Below are 16,049 nucleotides of genomic sequence, written 5' to 3'. Positions count from 1 at the left end.
GTAGGTCCGTGAGTGAAACACTGTAGCAATTATCCTATGGACATTCTTAAGAATTTTTCATATATATATATATATATATATATATCAGAGTAACAACAGTAGCACAATAGTGTCCTTATGCTCCAATGTGGCACAACAAATTGTAGATATGTAATTGCCTTGAAATTGGTCCTTTGATCAATCACAAAAATATAAGGGAACATCCAATCATTTATGAAATCCATGATTAAATATAAAAATATTCTTTTAATGAAAACAAGATATTAGGTCAATTTCAAGCTGCACATCAAGAAAGCAGAAGAAAAAAATACTAGTAAATAGGCAACCATTCTTTGCCATTAATGAATTTGATGCCCAGAAAAGGAGCGACCTCTGTGTCATTCAGCTGCCTCGACCATGTAGCTCTGAAGGTGCGGTCGGAGCCAGGCCCATGGCATTTGTATTCACCATACAGCAATTTGCTACAATAGTACAGATTTGATTAATTTTCCCAAAAAAGAAAGTAAATATGTTCATCTGTGCCAACTAATGAAATACCTAAAAGATAGTCTAAAACATTAGAAGAAAATTTTAATTTTTACTAGCTGAAAAATAACAAATATCAGTAAACTCATAAAAGGAAGAATAAATTTCTAATACAAAAATGTTTTCCATATTTCTATTAATTATTCTTGTACATCTGTAAGCAATTTTCAGGGTTGATAAAATAGAATTGAAAGCCCAAACCTATATTGCCATAAACAATGAATTCCTCTTAACTTGCAGAGGATGATGATTAAGAGGGTAAGAAAGGAAATGGTATATTGACTCTCTGAATTTCAAAGGAAACATAAATACTATATTTGTAATCCTCAATCAAATATCAAGATTAAATTCAAAGATAAAAGGTAAAACAACGAAAAACAATTGATTATGTAGAATAAATAGAGTTCTATCAATACACAAGGGGAGGGATAGGAATACATACTCTGGGTTTGGACTTCCATCAAAGCTCCAACTGCTCCATCCCTCTGGTACAATTGTTTTGGAGAGATAAGTCTTAGCAAAAATAACCCTCGCATGCGCGCTTCTTACACGGCCTAAGTAAACATATCCGACCCCGTAAACCCTGCCTTTTAGGAAAACAAAACCACTAGTCTCATCTGGGCCTTGTCGATTTTGAGATGTTATGGATCCATGGATCTTCGACCGCTTCTCAGCAAGAACAAACACTTCATTGCTCTGCACATGCCACCACAGATACTAAATTACACGATAGAATTCAAGACATAATTGCAGCACAAAACATTAGTGTTTGTGCATATATGTGTTCGAATTTTGTCGATATACCAAGAAGAGGGATTGGCCGCGGCCGAAGATGAAATCAATGGAGCCTTGGATATAGCAAGATTCATAGAAATGACGACCCTTGTAGTCGAAGAGTGTGTTGTGAGAGCTGTAGAAGCCACAGTGATAGAATGCAGACTTGTCTCCACCAACTAGAGCTGCCACTGATTGGTTAAATGGAGTTCCTGCTGTACCCACTGCTGCATCGTTCTATTTCGTTTTCCAATATATAACAAGAAAAATAAACAATTGTTAGTTTTTTTTTATTTTCTCGTAACAAGAATGGAGGTGCTATATACTTATCAACCAAGAGAAAACGCCACCTCCCATTATGAAAAAGAGAGCATTTTCTATTATAGAAGCATGGAAATTTGTGAAAATATGCCTAATTTATCAAGTTCTAATATTTTGCTCTTTTTCAAGAATCTCAACTATGTCAACTCACAAACATGTGTGTTTTGATTAGATCTTTGAAATTAAGTAAAAAATAGAAAAGTATTAAATAAGGAAAAAGTTTATGTAGAGCCGAGGCTCTAAACAATAAAATTCGAGCCCACCTCAAAAATTTCACTGGTTGTTTTAATGCCCAAATATCCTTAAATTGATATCTCAACATCAAGATGCATGGACATAAGGAAAAAATGGATTTCAAGTTTTGAAAATAATGCATCTTGTAATGCATTTTTGGACTGTCAATATTCAAGATTTTCATATTTTCTTAGATCTGTTCAATTTATACTATTTTTTAAGCTTTAAATTCTATAATTAAAGATTAAAATATATTTTAAGGCTATCACAAAGATTTTCAATATTAAAACGATATTTCTTGATGCTATTTGAAGGTAGGCTCTTATTTGATTGTTTAGAGCCTATGTTCTATACAAACTGCACCCATTAAATAATTCATCTCTTACGTACATCTTGATAAATTTCTCTAATGTTTTTTAACTAACCTAACAACTATGACTCAGCCCTGGTCCGAGGAGTAACTCAATCAAACTTGGTCAAGTAGGGTATGGTGCACAAAAGGCCCTAAAAGATAAAAATAAAAAATTCTTAAAAATAAAATAAAAATTGTAAAAGTGAATCAAAACCAAAGGCAACATAAAACATCCACCAATTAATAAAAATACATAAATAACATCAAGAAAAAAAATGAATTATGGTTTGAGATATTTTAGAAAATCTTTATATATATATATATATATATATATATATATAGAAAGCAGAGCAGCTCCAGGGAGATGAACTATATATATATATATATATATATATATATATATATATATATATATATACAGAGAATAATGATCCTATGAGACCCTCCCACACCCATGTGTGTAGGACCCCAAAAAATCACCATTAAATTTGGTACAGATCTCTAGAAAAGTCAAGTCCCACACCCATGTGATAACTTTTTTAGAGATCAGCACCATATTTAATGGTGATCCTTTGAGGTCCTACACACATGAGTGTGGGAGGTTCTCATAAGATCATTATTCTATTAATATATATATATATATATATATATATATATATATATATATATATATATATATATATATATATATATATATATGGTTTATGACTAAGAAAACTCACAAATCAATGGAAAAAATCCAGATTACATATAACTTTTACACATTGATTCTATATTATATATTTAGAACAATTTTTATTTTATTTATTTGGTCCAAGTTGCACTCGAGTACTCAGTTGGGCAAGAGGCAGAGACTCACCCAAGTTTGAAACTAGTACATTTCTTATAAAAGAAAAGGAGAGATAACTAAAATTTCCATTAAAAAGAAAAACAGAAGGAGACTAATAAAAAGGGAAAAAGAAAAAGATGTATACCCCCTCTTTAAAATCATAATCTCAATGGTAAAAAGTAAATGGTCTCTTTATAAGCTTCCCCATAAAAAAAAATAGGTTGAAAGAGACATATCAACCTCCATTTATACAAGAAAATTTGTTTCATGCCGTAGGGACCGCATTTTTGTATTTGCGGTCCCTGAGGTCAAGGATGGATGCAAATAGGTGGTCCATCAAAAAACAATTGAAACTATAAGTTCAAATGTTTTTTTAATAAAATTATTATTTTTAATTTTCAAAATTTATTTATTTTTTCATATTCATGATTTTCATGTTAGAGATTACATATCCTTAAAAATAGATCGAAAAATCCATCTCAAAAATAGATTTTAAAAGGATGACTCATTTCCATATGGACAAATAGAAACCGGGTCCTTTATACAATAGGTTATTAGAGAAAGACAGGTCAACATTGTAATTAAGACAATAAAAAAAAAAAATTGTAAGGTAGGCGTTAAGATCATTTTCTTTTAAGATGTACATGCTTTCTATCAACCTGATGGTTATTTGGGATTATGATTTTAAACAGAGAAATAGACTATCTTTTTTTTCAAATATAAAAAATGAATGCAAAGTTTTTCCCATATGAATAATGAAAAAATGCCACAAAAATATAAGAAAAGCAAAGGAAACACAAACCTTAAAGCTAATACCCCAAGCAATGAAATTGGGTGCATAAACTGCAAAAGTTGCAGACTCAGATGTCTCATTCTTAGCCCCACTGTCATTCCAAACTATCCACGTTTTCCCCTTCCCATTTCCTCTCAAGAAAATGTAAGGCTTCTTCTCTGGTATAATCACCTTCTCTCTATAAACAATAATAAGCAAAAAAAAGAAATAAAATAGTTTTATTTTCCATTTTTATAGAGAGAATAGATTCGAGGGAGGTTAAAATTACCTGTATACCCCTGCCCTGACGTGAATGGTGACCCAGTCGGAATTGCCTTCGGGCACTGAATCCACCGCCTCTTGCACGGACTTGAAATCTCCATCGCCATCGAGATCGACCTTAATCGTATGGCTACTAGGAATCTTGGAAGAAAGCAATGGCGAGTCTATCACCCTCTTCTTCTCGGAGTCCCCCTTCGCCGGAAAACCACAATTTCCGGCTACCAACACTGCCAGGAGAAGCACGGAGACCGCTTTGAAGGACTGCATATCGCCGGCAAGCTCGCCGGGAAAGTCCGGGATAGGGAGCAGAAAGATTTTAAGACGGGTTTTCCCGGCGACAAGAGGATTTAAATGCGGGTCCCACATGTTGGTTAAAAAAGCAATTAGGGGACGCCACGTGGTCGTCTGAGAATTAGAGGCGAGTTCAACGGCGAGGGTAAGGGGGATTCTGCTGGTGGGGCCCTCGCCATCGAAAAATAGGCCCTGTGTCGTTTGTCCCAACCTCTCAGGTTTGGCTACGTAACACTTGTGCTTGAAACGGATTTCGACAATGCCATGGTGAACGGACCCTATAAAACAAAACTTCCCAGGTTTGGCTTAGACAATCAGGCCGCAATCTCTTATAATTGTCGAATGTGAAATTAGATAGTCAGATATATATTATAAAATTCAAAATTTTACTAGTCACACCTCCAAATTGCTATTCTTCATATGTAACAATTAAGATTAGCCGTGACTTTTTTTGCACTAAAAATAGTTGTCTTAATGCATACTTTTGTATAGTATTTTGAAATCTTTCAATCTAGATTGAGAATCGTTGATCTAGAATAGAAAATTCCCTAGACCAAATTCATTCTTTGTCGGAATTGGAAGAAATTAGATTCTTATGGAATCACCCTGTTTGGCTGGGAGAGGAGCTCATACATTGTATTTTTTATTATTTTTCGTTTTGTTATGGACCAATCTCACATTTGAGAATTGGTCTGATTCACTAGTCTGGATAGATAATTCATCAATCCAAACCGGATTTATGGAAGACTGGTTTACTCGAACGATTTTGTTTTTCAACATTACTTTTACCAAAAAGTACATGAAAAAAGAAATGGCAAAGCCCATCACTCGCCCTACATGTAACATGTCAATTACAAATTATTTTACATGTTACGTATTTCTTAGATTAGACGTACTTGCTAGTTTGTGCCCCCAATGTTATGTCACATGCACGAAAATGCCCATCATTATTTTATGGAAAAATAGTTTATGCGTTGTTATTTCGTATAAAAATAGTTTCTATGCTAGGGATGCAATTCTACATCTATGTTTCTTGAGGCATCAAACATCCATCTTTAAAATAGATGACAGGTCCTCTTATAAAAACACAAGAACTAATTCTAAAATTCTTTTTTTCAAAACTTATATTTTGAGCTTTGGAAGTATATTTATTTTGCAGATTAATGATCTCCATGTTGGAGATTATATATTTCTATAAAATAAAGTCCAAAATTCATTTGAAAAATATATCATAAAGAGGGGATTCATATCTGTCTTTTCAGTAGGTGTCTCAATGTGAGTCAATTTTTTATTCCTAAAATATATCTTGACATCTTCTTGAGCTTATTTTGAAGGATCCATTGAATCTATCTCAGTTATACACTTGATTTTATTAATTAAAAGGTTTTTTCTTCAATGAATAGCCAAGATGGGTTTCTAATTGCCCTTACATAACATTGTTTGTGTTCTACTTGCTTTAGGCATCATCATCATGTTCAGATACTTTTTCAATTAATTTGAGTCGGCTAAACAAATCTTAATCCATCATTCTGGCGACTTTAATCCTTGACAATAATAGTTTGGTGCTTACCATTTGCTTTATATTTTCTCCCTTCCCTCAACGCCACCACCTATAGGCTTGGCCTATCCTAAAGTCACCAGGAAAAGAAAGTGTAGTGATCTTGACTGGGTCTCTATAACCATAGATGCTCCCCCTTAAATTTCAACAGAGGGAAATTTCCATTCAAAAAGCAATTCAAGTGATCCTGAAGGGCAATTCTACAACAAAGACTAGGTCTCCATGAGATTTCAGCAAAAAGAAATATTGCTACTTTTGATGCCATTATCTCTTCGTTATGTTCTTTAGAGATGGGAAAGAAAGCAAGTGGTCTTTAGGAACAACAGGTGCCTGTGAATTTAGATTTTGGGTATATAATCAGAAAAAATTAAACACCAAGAAGATTCCGAGAGATGAAAGGCTGATAGCTATAAGATTCAATAAGTAACCAAAAGTTTTGTCGAAATCCAAAAGGCTAAAAACTCCTAGACTAGAGAGAAAACAGGCCCCAGATTAAGATTATTATGATTGTTAAAGCAAAATCATGGGTGCATCACAGGCTTATGAAGTTTACTTTTAGCATAGATACAAAGATTTGAAAAGAATATAAGAATAAGATCTGGGTTGAGGGGTGCCACAACATGGCGTCTAGAAATCCATTCACACCAATTCTTTAAATACAAAAAAATGGAAAAAGGCAACGATAAGACAATGACCAAAATATCAAACATGCCATCCATGTCCTATCTTCTCTTCCTGAAATCAACGTTGAAGAGTTAGGGTGGATCGTACTCATGCATGAAGAACCCCATTATGATGATCGCCCCTTAGAAGGAGCACAACCTATGATACAAAGGCTACGGATATGGATGTTAAGAGACGAATATAAAAAAAGCCATTTGAAAATCGGCTTTTACGGCATGGAGTTGATGTATCGTTTAGATGGGAGGTGATATATTAGTCAGTAGAAAAGTACTTTATAGGGAGATTCCAACAAGAAAAATTAAGAAAAAATGTCTAACTTTCGTTTTTGTTATGGACCAATCTCACATTTCAGAATTGGTCTGATTCACTAGTGTGGATAGATAATTTGTCAATCCAAATTGGATTTCTGGAAGACTGGTTTACTCAAACGATTTTAATTTTCAACACTATTTTTACCAAAAAGTACATGAAAAAAGAAATGGCAATGGACTGGTGGCCCGGCCCATCACTAGTCGTACATGTAACATGTCATTTACAAATTATTTTACATATTACGCATTTCTTAGATTAGACGTACTTACTAGTTTGTGCCCCCAATGTTATGACACATGCACGACAATGACCATCATTCTTTTATGGAAAAATAGTTTATGCGTTGTTATTTCGTATAAAAATAGTTTCTATGCTGGGGACGCAATTCTACATTTACGTTGCTTGAGGCATCAAACATCCAGCTTTAAAATAGATGACAGGTCCCTCCTATAAAAACGTAAAAACTAATTCTAAAATTCTTTTTTTCAAAACTTATATTTTTAGCTTTGGAAATATATTTATTTTGCATGTTAATGATCTCCATGTTGGAGATTATATATTTCTATAAATATTCATACATCAAAACAACCTTCTATAATGGGTATATAAAGTGCACCTTAATCCTACATTTTTAAGTTGCAACCTTATATAGATCGTATTCCAAGTTAAATTCTAGAGAAAAGTATATATAAGGTTGCAATCTTATACTATTGAAGTAAGGTACACCTCAAAAAACTTACAGTTAAGAGTATTCCCGCATAGGGGAACCCTCCAATGATGATCACGACTTGGAGAAGAATGAACAAAAAAAGAATTTCAAATCCAAAAAATAGTGCATCTTGTATCAAATTATCTGGACCGTCTATTTTCAAGATTTCTAAATATTTCTTGATCTACTCGATTTGTACCATTTTTGAAATTTTAAATTTTATAACTGAGGATAAAAAAAGATTTGAAGCCAACATAAGGTTTTCAAAGCTGTAACGGCATCTCTAAGTAAATTTTATAGGTGCACCGTACTTCTACATTATAACGAGGCAACCCTAAATTCTATTGGATTTATGTAAGAGAACATTAACATAGGCACGGCACGATGCCCTACACTAAAACCTATATACATCAACGTCCATTTACCTAAGAAAGCCATGCAATCAATTGGTCCTTTTCCATCACCATTTCCCATTTTTGCCCATCTACAAATTATTAAACTCCAGACAAGCATTAATTCGCACCAGTCCCAAATTTGCCCACATATTCCCATATACCTACACCACGTACCCTTCCAATCAACCTCAATTTCCATTTAATGTTCTTTTTGTTCGTGCAATGCAAGAAAACATAACCAAATGGGTTGGTATTGCATGCTTAGAGGTTCACAAACGCCTTTTAATAAATCCAGATTGAAGCAGGCACATCTAAGGGCCAACAATGCATTTAGTTTTTATTTTTTCAAAAATAATATTGATCATAAATTTTGATTCTAGCTTCATTTTTTTAAATTAGAATCAAACAAAAATAATAATAAGTATTCTGATTAAATGATATTAACTAAAATAAATTTAGAGTTATTTTGGTCATTTTTATTTAAAAATATTTTTAATTATTTTATAGATATTGACTAAAATAAATTTAGAATTATTTTGGTCTTTCTATTTAAAACTATTATTATTATTATTATTTAATTATTTTTATAGAAATAAACCTACACCCCAAAATTTAGATAAATATTGTCTTTAAATAACCATAAAAATAAAATATGACATTGCTTTTTGGCCATCAGATATGACCTTGTGAAATCGCATTCGTTGTAGTCCACATGATGTGGGCGAGATATTTTTCCTAAGTGAATTACCCTTTGGTACGTACTCTCAAGGCTCAATCACCAAATTGTAGCATTGTCGATTACACTAGAATATAAAAGGTATTGGGTACTGTGAGACTATTGAGTGTACAAGGATGTCATAATCATTTTTAGCTATTGAATGTGAAATACAATAGTTGTAGGTGTTTTACAAGATTTGAGAAATTTTATTTTAGATTTTGTGTCAAAACAATGACACATCCTCAGCCACCTGATTTCAAATCTAATGGTCAATGATGATTGTGACATTCTAATATAAAAAAGATAAATGGTCCATTTTATACTTTTCCGATATAAAAACACCCACCTAAAAAGAACAAGAGAAAGCTCGTTTAGGTTATGAAACATGAGATCAATTGAAGATTAGTTAGCGATTAATTGCCAATTTGAATTCTTGCAGCCTTGGAACCCATAGCTAAGAGCGGATTGGACTAGCAATTCGACTAGTCGGACATCTTATTGATGCATTGGCTATTTGGCTACAGATTAAAAACTGGGATTGACAATTTCGACTGGCTAAACAAAATGGGCAATTTTTTTCTTAATATATTTCATAACTTTTATTATTCACTCTCTTATACATTTAAAATCTAGTCAAACTAGTTTGACCAATACTGAGACCAATTTTTTGACCATACCCCTCACAAGTTTGTGGCGGATCCCATCCTCGTAGATTAGGCCCAAGCTGGTAGATACCTATTATAAAGAGAAAAAAAAATAAAGTGGTTTCTTTTGGAAAAAGAATGTGGTTTTATTCTCAAAAATCAATGGAGAAAGAGTTGATAGTTAGTCCACGATTAAATGGGGATTCCATTATAGAAATAAAGGCAACAAGTGGAGGGATCCAAAAATGTGCAAAAATAATTGTAGTTGGTGGTGGTTGGAGAAGTACGGTGCAGGCACAACTGTTGGCTTCTCATGACTCTCTATGTCTCATGAAAGATGACAATAGCTTGCCTTTTGTGTTTTCTCTCACTAGAAAGCTGTTTTGTTCAAAATCAGACATAATTTCCCTTTTCTTGTCTCAAATCAATAAGTGTCCTGCTTCTCTCTGCGTGTCTTCTCTGTGTGTGTGCAGCCTTAATTTCATTCCATGTTTTATTCAAACTGTTTGGGTTAGAGGCAGAAAACATAAGGGATATATATATATATATATATATATATATATATATATATATATATATATATATATATATAAAAACACCTGGAGCATATTCTCCAAGATTTTTTTTTTAGTTTTTTAACGATCTCCTCCCAAAAATTTTTTATTTAAAATTTTGGGATCCACCTTGGATTCACCATATTATTACTTTCTATCGGTGATTTAAAATTGGCAGTTTGGATCAAGAGTTGTTTATCCGGTTTAGGAATTGGTTTAGACGAACCTGATTTTTTGTCAAAACTAGGAATCAATCTATTTCGTATGAACTCATGGAGTTCCGTTAGGAAATTGGGCGAGTCTGTCAGGGAACTGAGCCATCCATACGGACCACAAACTTGCCACACAATATTTTTTTATGTTTTTTCTTTTTTCAAATTTTCTATATATATGGGCCGATTATCACATTGGAGAATTATCTAATTCGCCTACCCAAATCAACATTTCGTCGACTCAGACTGGTTTTCGGAACAACCATTCATCTGGCCAAACCAATTTTTTAAACAATGCTTTCAATGATAGAAAATTTGAGTTTTGAGTACCTAAAATCTTAGATATAAGTATATAACCATTCAATTTATGGTCTTTGTTAAATCTTAGGATGATATTTTGTTGGGTGTGAATTTTTATTTATTTATTTATTTAATTTTTTTTTTGAGGTTTGTCTCTAGATTTATCATGAAAAGTTTTTGTAAAATTTGACGTTGGTAGCCTGCTTAACACAACCCACCTCCTCTACTCGTGCTTAAAATGTGTTACGGGAAAATTTAACGTCCTCACGTTTCTTGGACTCGGTTGGCCGTTTCTTGGACTAGGTTGGCCGGAAGATTACATTTCCAAAATTTAGTGGGGTTCTACTTGAGGGTTTTTTTTGGGGAGATAAAAGGGTAATAAGGTAATTTTCGTTGGAGTAGTGAGTTAACTCCATCTCTACGAAGTTGCTGTAAACAACTCATTCATCTTGTCCGTATAAATATTTGAGCGCATGCGGCTTTTAGAAAGAGAAAAGTGAAGACTGTGTTCTCAAAAGTTGGAATGGCAAAGCTTTTGCTCTTCCTTTTGGTGAACTTTCTCACTCTAGGCAGTGGGGGCTCTTTGTCTTATGATTTCTACAATACTTCTTGTCCGGATGTGGAAGATGTAGTGAGAGAAACATTGGCACCCATCTTTCTCACTCATCCTACTGCTCCTGCAGCTCTACTCAGGCTTATGTTTCATGATTGCCAAGTTCAGGTAGACCCATCTCTCTCTCTCTCTCTCTCTCTCTGTGTGCCTGTGTTGCATGTGTGTGTTAATGGCTAAAGTAAAGGAACAATGTTGATTTGCATAGTATCACCAGAGTTCAAATCTCTTCGTCGAGTTTGGAGAAAGAAATTTTCATGAAGTATAAAACAGTTATACCTACCATATTTAAATGGGTTGTTTCTCTGTCAAGTTTTTGAGTCTTTTTTGTTATCTTTTCTCTATATATAAAGGAAGAAATTTCTTTTGAGAAGGCAGATGCATCAAGCTACATAAATGCATAGTTTTGGAAAATGTTAGTTGAATCTAGGCATAAGGAAATATTTGAGCCATTTTATGTTTACCCAACTAGAATGCCATGATCTTCACTTTTTGTTTCATAACTATGGTTAGTGGCCAAAATATGTCAGTTAGATCACTATGGGTGAAACGGGGGCAAAAACCTTGCTGATTTGTTCCAATCTTGTAAAATCATAAAGTTCATCATTTTCAAAACAATCATGGCATTCTCCTTATTTTCATCAATGAATATTGTCTTGAATCTTGATTATGTGCATCTTCTAAGTTCTATGCACATGAATTGTATATGCACCAGAGTTTAGTATTACAAATGTCATTGCTCATGCGCGCATAGCACACTTTGCATGTTCCACACATTCTATGAACACAAGGTAAGAAAATACCCACATATTTATACCACTCAATCCTCACTCTTCTTCAATGTCGGACTAAAATCCACACCTTTCTCTCCCTCATGGCTACGTGAAACTTAGGTAAACTACAATAAAAGCTCATGTTATTTTGAAATACTTAGAAGTATTTCCCAAAATAAAAATACTAACAACATTTACATCATTAATTATGCATAGTATCTTTAAAGCATTGAAATTAGCCATAAAAATAGTATTATTAGAAGCAAGTAGTAATAGTATTGTTGTTCTTTCTCTATCAGTTGAAATGGATCCATATCCTTATAACTTTAGAATTACTCTAAGTCTCCCCAGGGCTGTGATGCATCAATCCTGTTAGACACTGATCACCCTAGAATAAGCTCAGAGATGATCTCTAGCAAGAACTTCGGAATCAAGCATCGTGAATCGATCGGGATCGTAAAAGAGGCGGTTGAGAGTGTCTGCCCTAACCAAGTGTCATGTGCTGATATTATCGTCCTAGCAGCAAGGGAGTCTGTCGCCGTCTCCGGTGGGCCCTATGTCGAGGTTGCACTAGGCAGACGGGACTCGACCATTACAGATGCCACACTTGCCGACACGTTTCTTCCTTCTGCGAATGTTGGCGTAGATGAAGCACTTAGGATCCTAACCGCTAAGGGGTTGAATCTCGAAGAGTCCGTCGCCATTTTAGGTAAATTCAAAAATTCAAAAATAACTAATAAAAAAGTAGTTAGACTTGTTCTAACATGCCATTCTCTTGTTATTTGAAAATTTCAATCATAAAAAACCAAAGCTAGGGTTTGAACGTTGGTTTTAATGATGTGAAATTTCATAAGTACTGATTTATGGTGTTTTGAGTTTTGACAATAAAGTTCCTAAAACTTGCAAACTGAAAAATGTAAAATTTGTTTTCATTTTAAGATGATTACATCACTGTAATGAAGTGAAATATTTCATAAGAAGTCTTCTTTTTTTGTCTTTTTTTTGTTCTTTTTGAGAATATCCTTCCCAAAGAGTCTTTTCAAAAGAATAGTGTTTGTCATAAATGAGCATCAAGGGAATTTGATCATATCCTCTGCTAGATGGAAGCATAAACTCAGAAGTGGCCCCTTCTTGCAGCTTGCAAGAACTTAGAAATCTCTCTCTCTCTCATTATAACAATTGTACAGTACAATTCAACATCTCTCAATGCTGAGCATGTGGAGCTCTTGCAGGTGCACACACTCTAGGAGCCACGCACTGTGTGAACATCATTAACAGATTGTACGGCCCGAAAGCAGACACCGGCATCATCTTAGATTTCAAAATGTTGCTCCAATTGAATTGCCCATTGGGGGTCACATTGGCTAGCAACGCAACCTTCGTGGCTAATGATCCGACGTCCTTAGCCTTCGATAACCAGTTCTATCAGCAGATTCTTACAGGGAAAGGGTTGCTAAGGGTCGACTCCGAGATGCAGCACAGCGCATTCACATCACCTCTCGTCGCACGATTCGCGGATCACCAAGATTACTTCTTTCGTGTTTTCTCCTCTGCATTTTTGAAGCTCTCATCTTATCAAGTCTTAACAGGAAACCATGGCCAAATTCGAAAGTGGTGTGATAGAGTAAATTGAGCGCTTGTTTCCTTAATTATTTTTTTCCGTTCTTTGAATTTTGGAAGTTGGTATGAGAAGATAATTCAGTAGAACCTAACTGTTTTCTGCTCTCCATGTAATGCACCCATATAATTTAGGGTATTTTTTCCCTAATTTAAGCAACCATAAATTTCATCTTTATACATTTTTTTGGTGTTTTACTAAGTTTAAACTTCTTTTCTTTGCTTCTCTTTCTTTTCCACAACCCGCTTAATCTCTAGTCGCCGAGAATTAGGGTTTGGGAGCCATCAAACATAAGCTTCTCCATTGTCAAATATGGAAATAAAGGAGAAACCATTAAATTTACAAAGAGGGTGTGAAGAATTAAGTGAGAAAATGAATATTTATTTTTCCATGTAGTTTAGTTGGGATTCCGGCCAAGAGCCAATGACTCTACTAGTCGAAGAAGTAGAGAGAGAAATGGAGAGACAAAGAAAGGGGTCATATTTTTGCCCCTCGTAGTAGAGGGGGATAGAGGGAAATGAAATAAATAGTACTTGGTCGGTCGAATATTGTGCTTACCTGTCTCGGTACTATAGGACTTGGGTATGCCTTCCCATGTGCCTCTCGGTACTATAGGACTTGGGTATGCCTTCCCATGTGCCCAAGGGGGTACCTATATTATGTGAACACGGACATGTGTGTATATTTATGACACGTATACGAGTATTCGAATCATGAACTCAAAAAGTAAAATCTAGACAAGATGCATCCATATAATATACAAGTATTTACATAGATACATACGTCTATATATACATCATCATTGGAGCATTTTTCAACTTATTTGGGGTCGACTACATGAAATCATAGTCTATCATTGTGCTCTATCAAGGGCCACACCGTCAATGAGGCCATAAGTCCCAATATTCTTTCTCAATACTTCTAACCATGTCCTTTTGGGCTTACCCCTTGTCATTTTTTAGCCTTCCACTTTTACTAATTTGCACATCCTAACATGTATTGTACTAGGTCTGCACTGCACATGGCTAGTCTACCTAAATCTATTTTGTCTCATCTTATTGCTATTCGAGTCATATGTAAGATCTCCTGAATGTATTCATTAATAATTATTTCTTTTTTTATCTTGCCACTCATCCATCTCAATATCCTTATCTCAGTTATACTCATCTTATGGGTATGTTGTTTCTTGATTCCCCAGCATTCCGTCCCATAAAATAAAAGCTGGTCTCACAACTGTCCTATAGAACTTCCCTTTTAGCTTTATTGGTATGTGGCGATTGCATAAAACTTTGGTTACACATCTCTATTTCACCCATCCAGCTCTCATTCTATGTGTGACATCGTCTTCAATCTTTTAAAGTTCCCAGATTATCGACCCAACATATTGTATATCTATGTATACATATATTAAAATATGTGTTGTTCACATATACATTTAATACATATAGCAATTCATGCCATACAATAATAGTAAAGCATCCAAAAAATAAATATAATTAATTGATAGTCCAAGTTGAGGCAAGAACAAGTTCAACACGTTATATAATAAAAGTACTACAAGCTTTAAATTCCACAAAATTCTAGCACAACTATTTCTATAACAAGAGTACTACAAAGTTTAAAGAATATCAAATATTAATACAAACTTTCAAAATTGGAAAAATTCAATTGTTACGGCAAGGCCATGTACAATAAAATTTATGCTATTAGTAGAAAAAAGATAGAAAATAAAGAAATTACATGACACATGGTACAACGAGAATGGAAGAAAAAAAAGTTGAAGAAGAGAGATGAATATCCAGTGGTCAACAACTTTGAGAGGGAGAAACCAGTGGTCCGCAGCTTGCAAAGGGAGAAATTAATTAGGGAGGGAGATACTCCAAAATGTTTCATGGTAGTTGAAATAAATTATATTTTTATCTATAGTAACAGTAATTTATGAAAACCCAATTTTAACAAATAAAAATACTTCTTATTTTTTATTCTAAACTACATATTTTATTCTAAAATAATTTTTTTTAAAAAAATAAAATACTCTTCAATACAAAATGAAGTTTCTAAAAAAATGAATTACTTTTTAAAAACGGAACATGTCTAAAAAAGGGATATGGTCGTGGGCACTTAATAGAGGTGTCGTATGCATGTCCAAGAAAGTTGACACGTGTGCAGGTGCCAATCAATTGTCTACACATTTTCAGACCCCTGTATACGGTGTCTATGTTTCATACATGGAAACTTGCCTAGACTGAGTCCAAGTCAACTGAGACAAGTCCCTTATTATTGATCTATATATATTTTTAGTGGATTTTGGGCATTTTGTAGGTTGCGCTTAAATGTCATAGACTCTGATCTTGCTCGGCTCTTTAATACGAAAATCCAAATTCTCTGCTTCTATTTGTTGAAAATTGATTATCTTTCTTCTAAAAGGACCCAAGTTTTTTATCTATTATGGCCAAGGACTCAGGTCTCTTCATTTGGTTATCTGATTTGAAATAGCAAACCCAAAAAATAAAGATTTTTCTTCTCAATAGATCTTCAAAAAATATTAATCTTAGAGCTAAAAAGATTGTAAATTGTGGAAA

General features: G+C 34.0%; 2 protein-coding genes across 2 annotated transcripts; one reads left to right on the top strand and one right to left on the bottom strand.

Annotated features, from left to right (window-relative positions):
- Nucleotides 1–210: 210 nt before the first annotated feature.
- Nucleotides 211–4,412, bottom strand: LOC18425484 (Pectin lyase-like superfamily protein). Its single transcript, XM_006830027.4, has 5 exons — nucleotides 4,097–4,412; nucleotides 3,838–4,006; nucleotides 1,330–1,536; nucleotides 968–1,221; nucleotides 211–461 (listed from the first exon to the last, which is right to left on the bottom strand). The coding sequence occupies exons 1-5, from the start codon at nucleotides 4,354–4,356 to the stop codon at nucleotides 311–313; spliced, it is 1,041 nt and encodes a 346-aa protein (XP_006830090.2). The 5' UTR covers nucleotides 4,357–4,412; the 3' UTR covers nucleotides 211–310.
- Nucleotides 4,413–10,976: 6,564 nt separating this feature from the next.
- Nucleotides 10,977–13,644, top strand: LOC18425491 (peroxidase 29). The gene is made up of 3 exons (XM_020662044.2): nucleotides 10,977–11,187; nucleotides 12,201–12,558; nucleotides 13,082–13,644. The coding sequence occupies exons 1-3, from the start codon at nucleotides 10,990–10,992 to the stop codon at nucleotides 13,480–13,482; spliced, it is 957 nt and encodes a 318-aa protein (XP_020517703.1). The 5' UTR covers nucleotides 10,977–10,989; the 3' UTR covers nucleotides 13,483–13,644.
- The last annotated feature ends 2,405 nt before the right edge of the window (nucleotides 13,645–16,049 follow it).

Source organism: Amborella trichopoda, chromosome 10 (genome assembly GCF_054954075.1).
Source record: "Amborella trichopoda isolate Santa Cruz 75 chromosome 10, AtrichopodaSantaCruz75HAP2 v2.0, whole genome shotgun sequence".
Lineage (NCBI taxonomy): Eukaryota > Viridiplantae > Streptophyta > Magnoliopsida > Amborellales > Amborellaceae > Amborella > Amborella trichopoda.
Note: the sequence above shows the minus strand (reverse complement) of the source record. Positions and strands in the feature narration are given on the sequence as shown.

Coding starts and splice junctions, on each gene's coding strand:
- LOC18425484 (XM_006830027.4), bottom strand. CDS start 4,356: ATGCAGTCCTTCAAAGCGGTCTCCGTGCTTCTCCTGGCAGTGTTGGTA. Junction 1,537..3,837: donor CTTGGGGTATTAGCTTTAAG/GTTTGTGTTTCC, acceptor AAAACGAAATAG/AACGATGCAGCAGTGGGTAC. Junction 1,222..1,329: donor GCGGCCAATCCCTCTTCTTG/GTATATCGACAA, acceptor TGGCATGTGCAG/AGCAATGAAGTGTTTGTTCT.
- LOC18425491 (XM_020662044.2), top strand. CDS start 10,990: ATGGCAAAGCTTTTGCTCTTCCTTTTGGTGAACTTTCTCACTCTAGGC. Junction 11,188..12,200: donor TTCATGATTGCCAAGTTCAG/GTAGACCCATCT, acceptor AAGTCTCCCCAG/GGCTGTGATGCATCAATCCT. Junction 12,559..13,081: donor AGAGTCCGTCGCCATTTTAG/GTAAATTCAAAA, acceptor GAGCTCTTGCAG/GTGCACACACTCTAGGAGCC.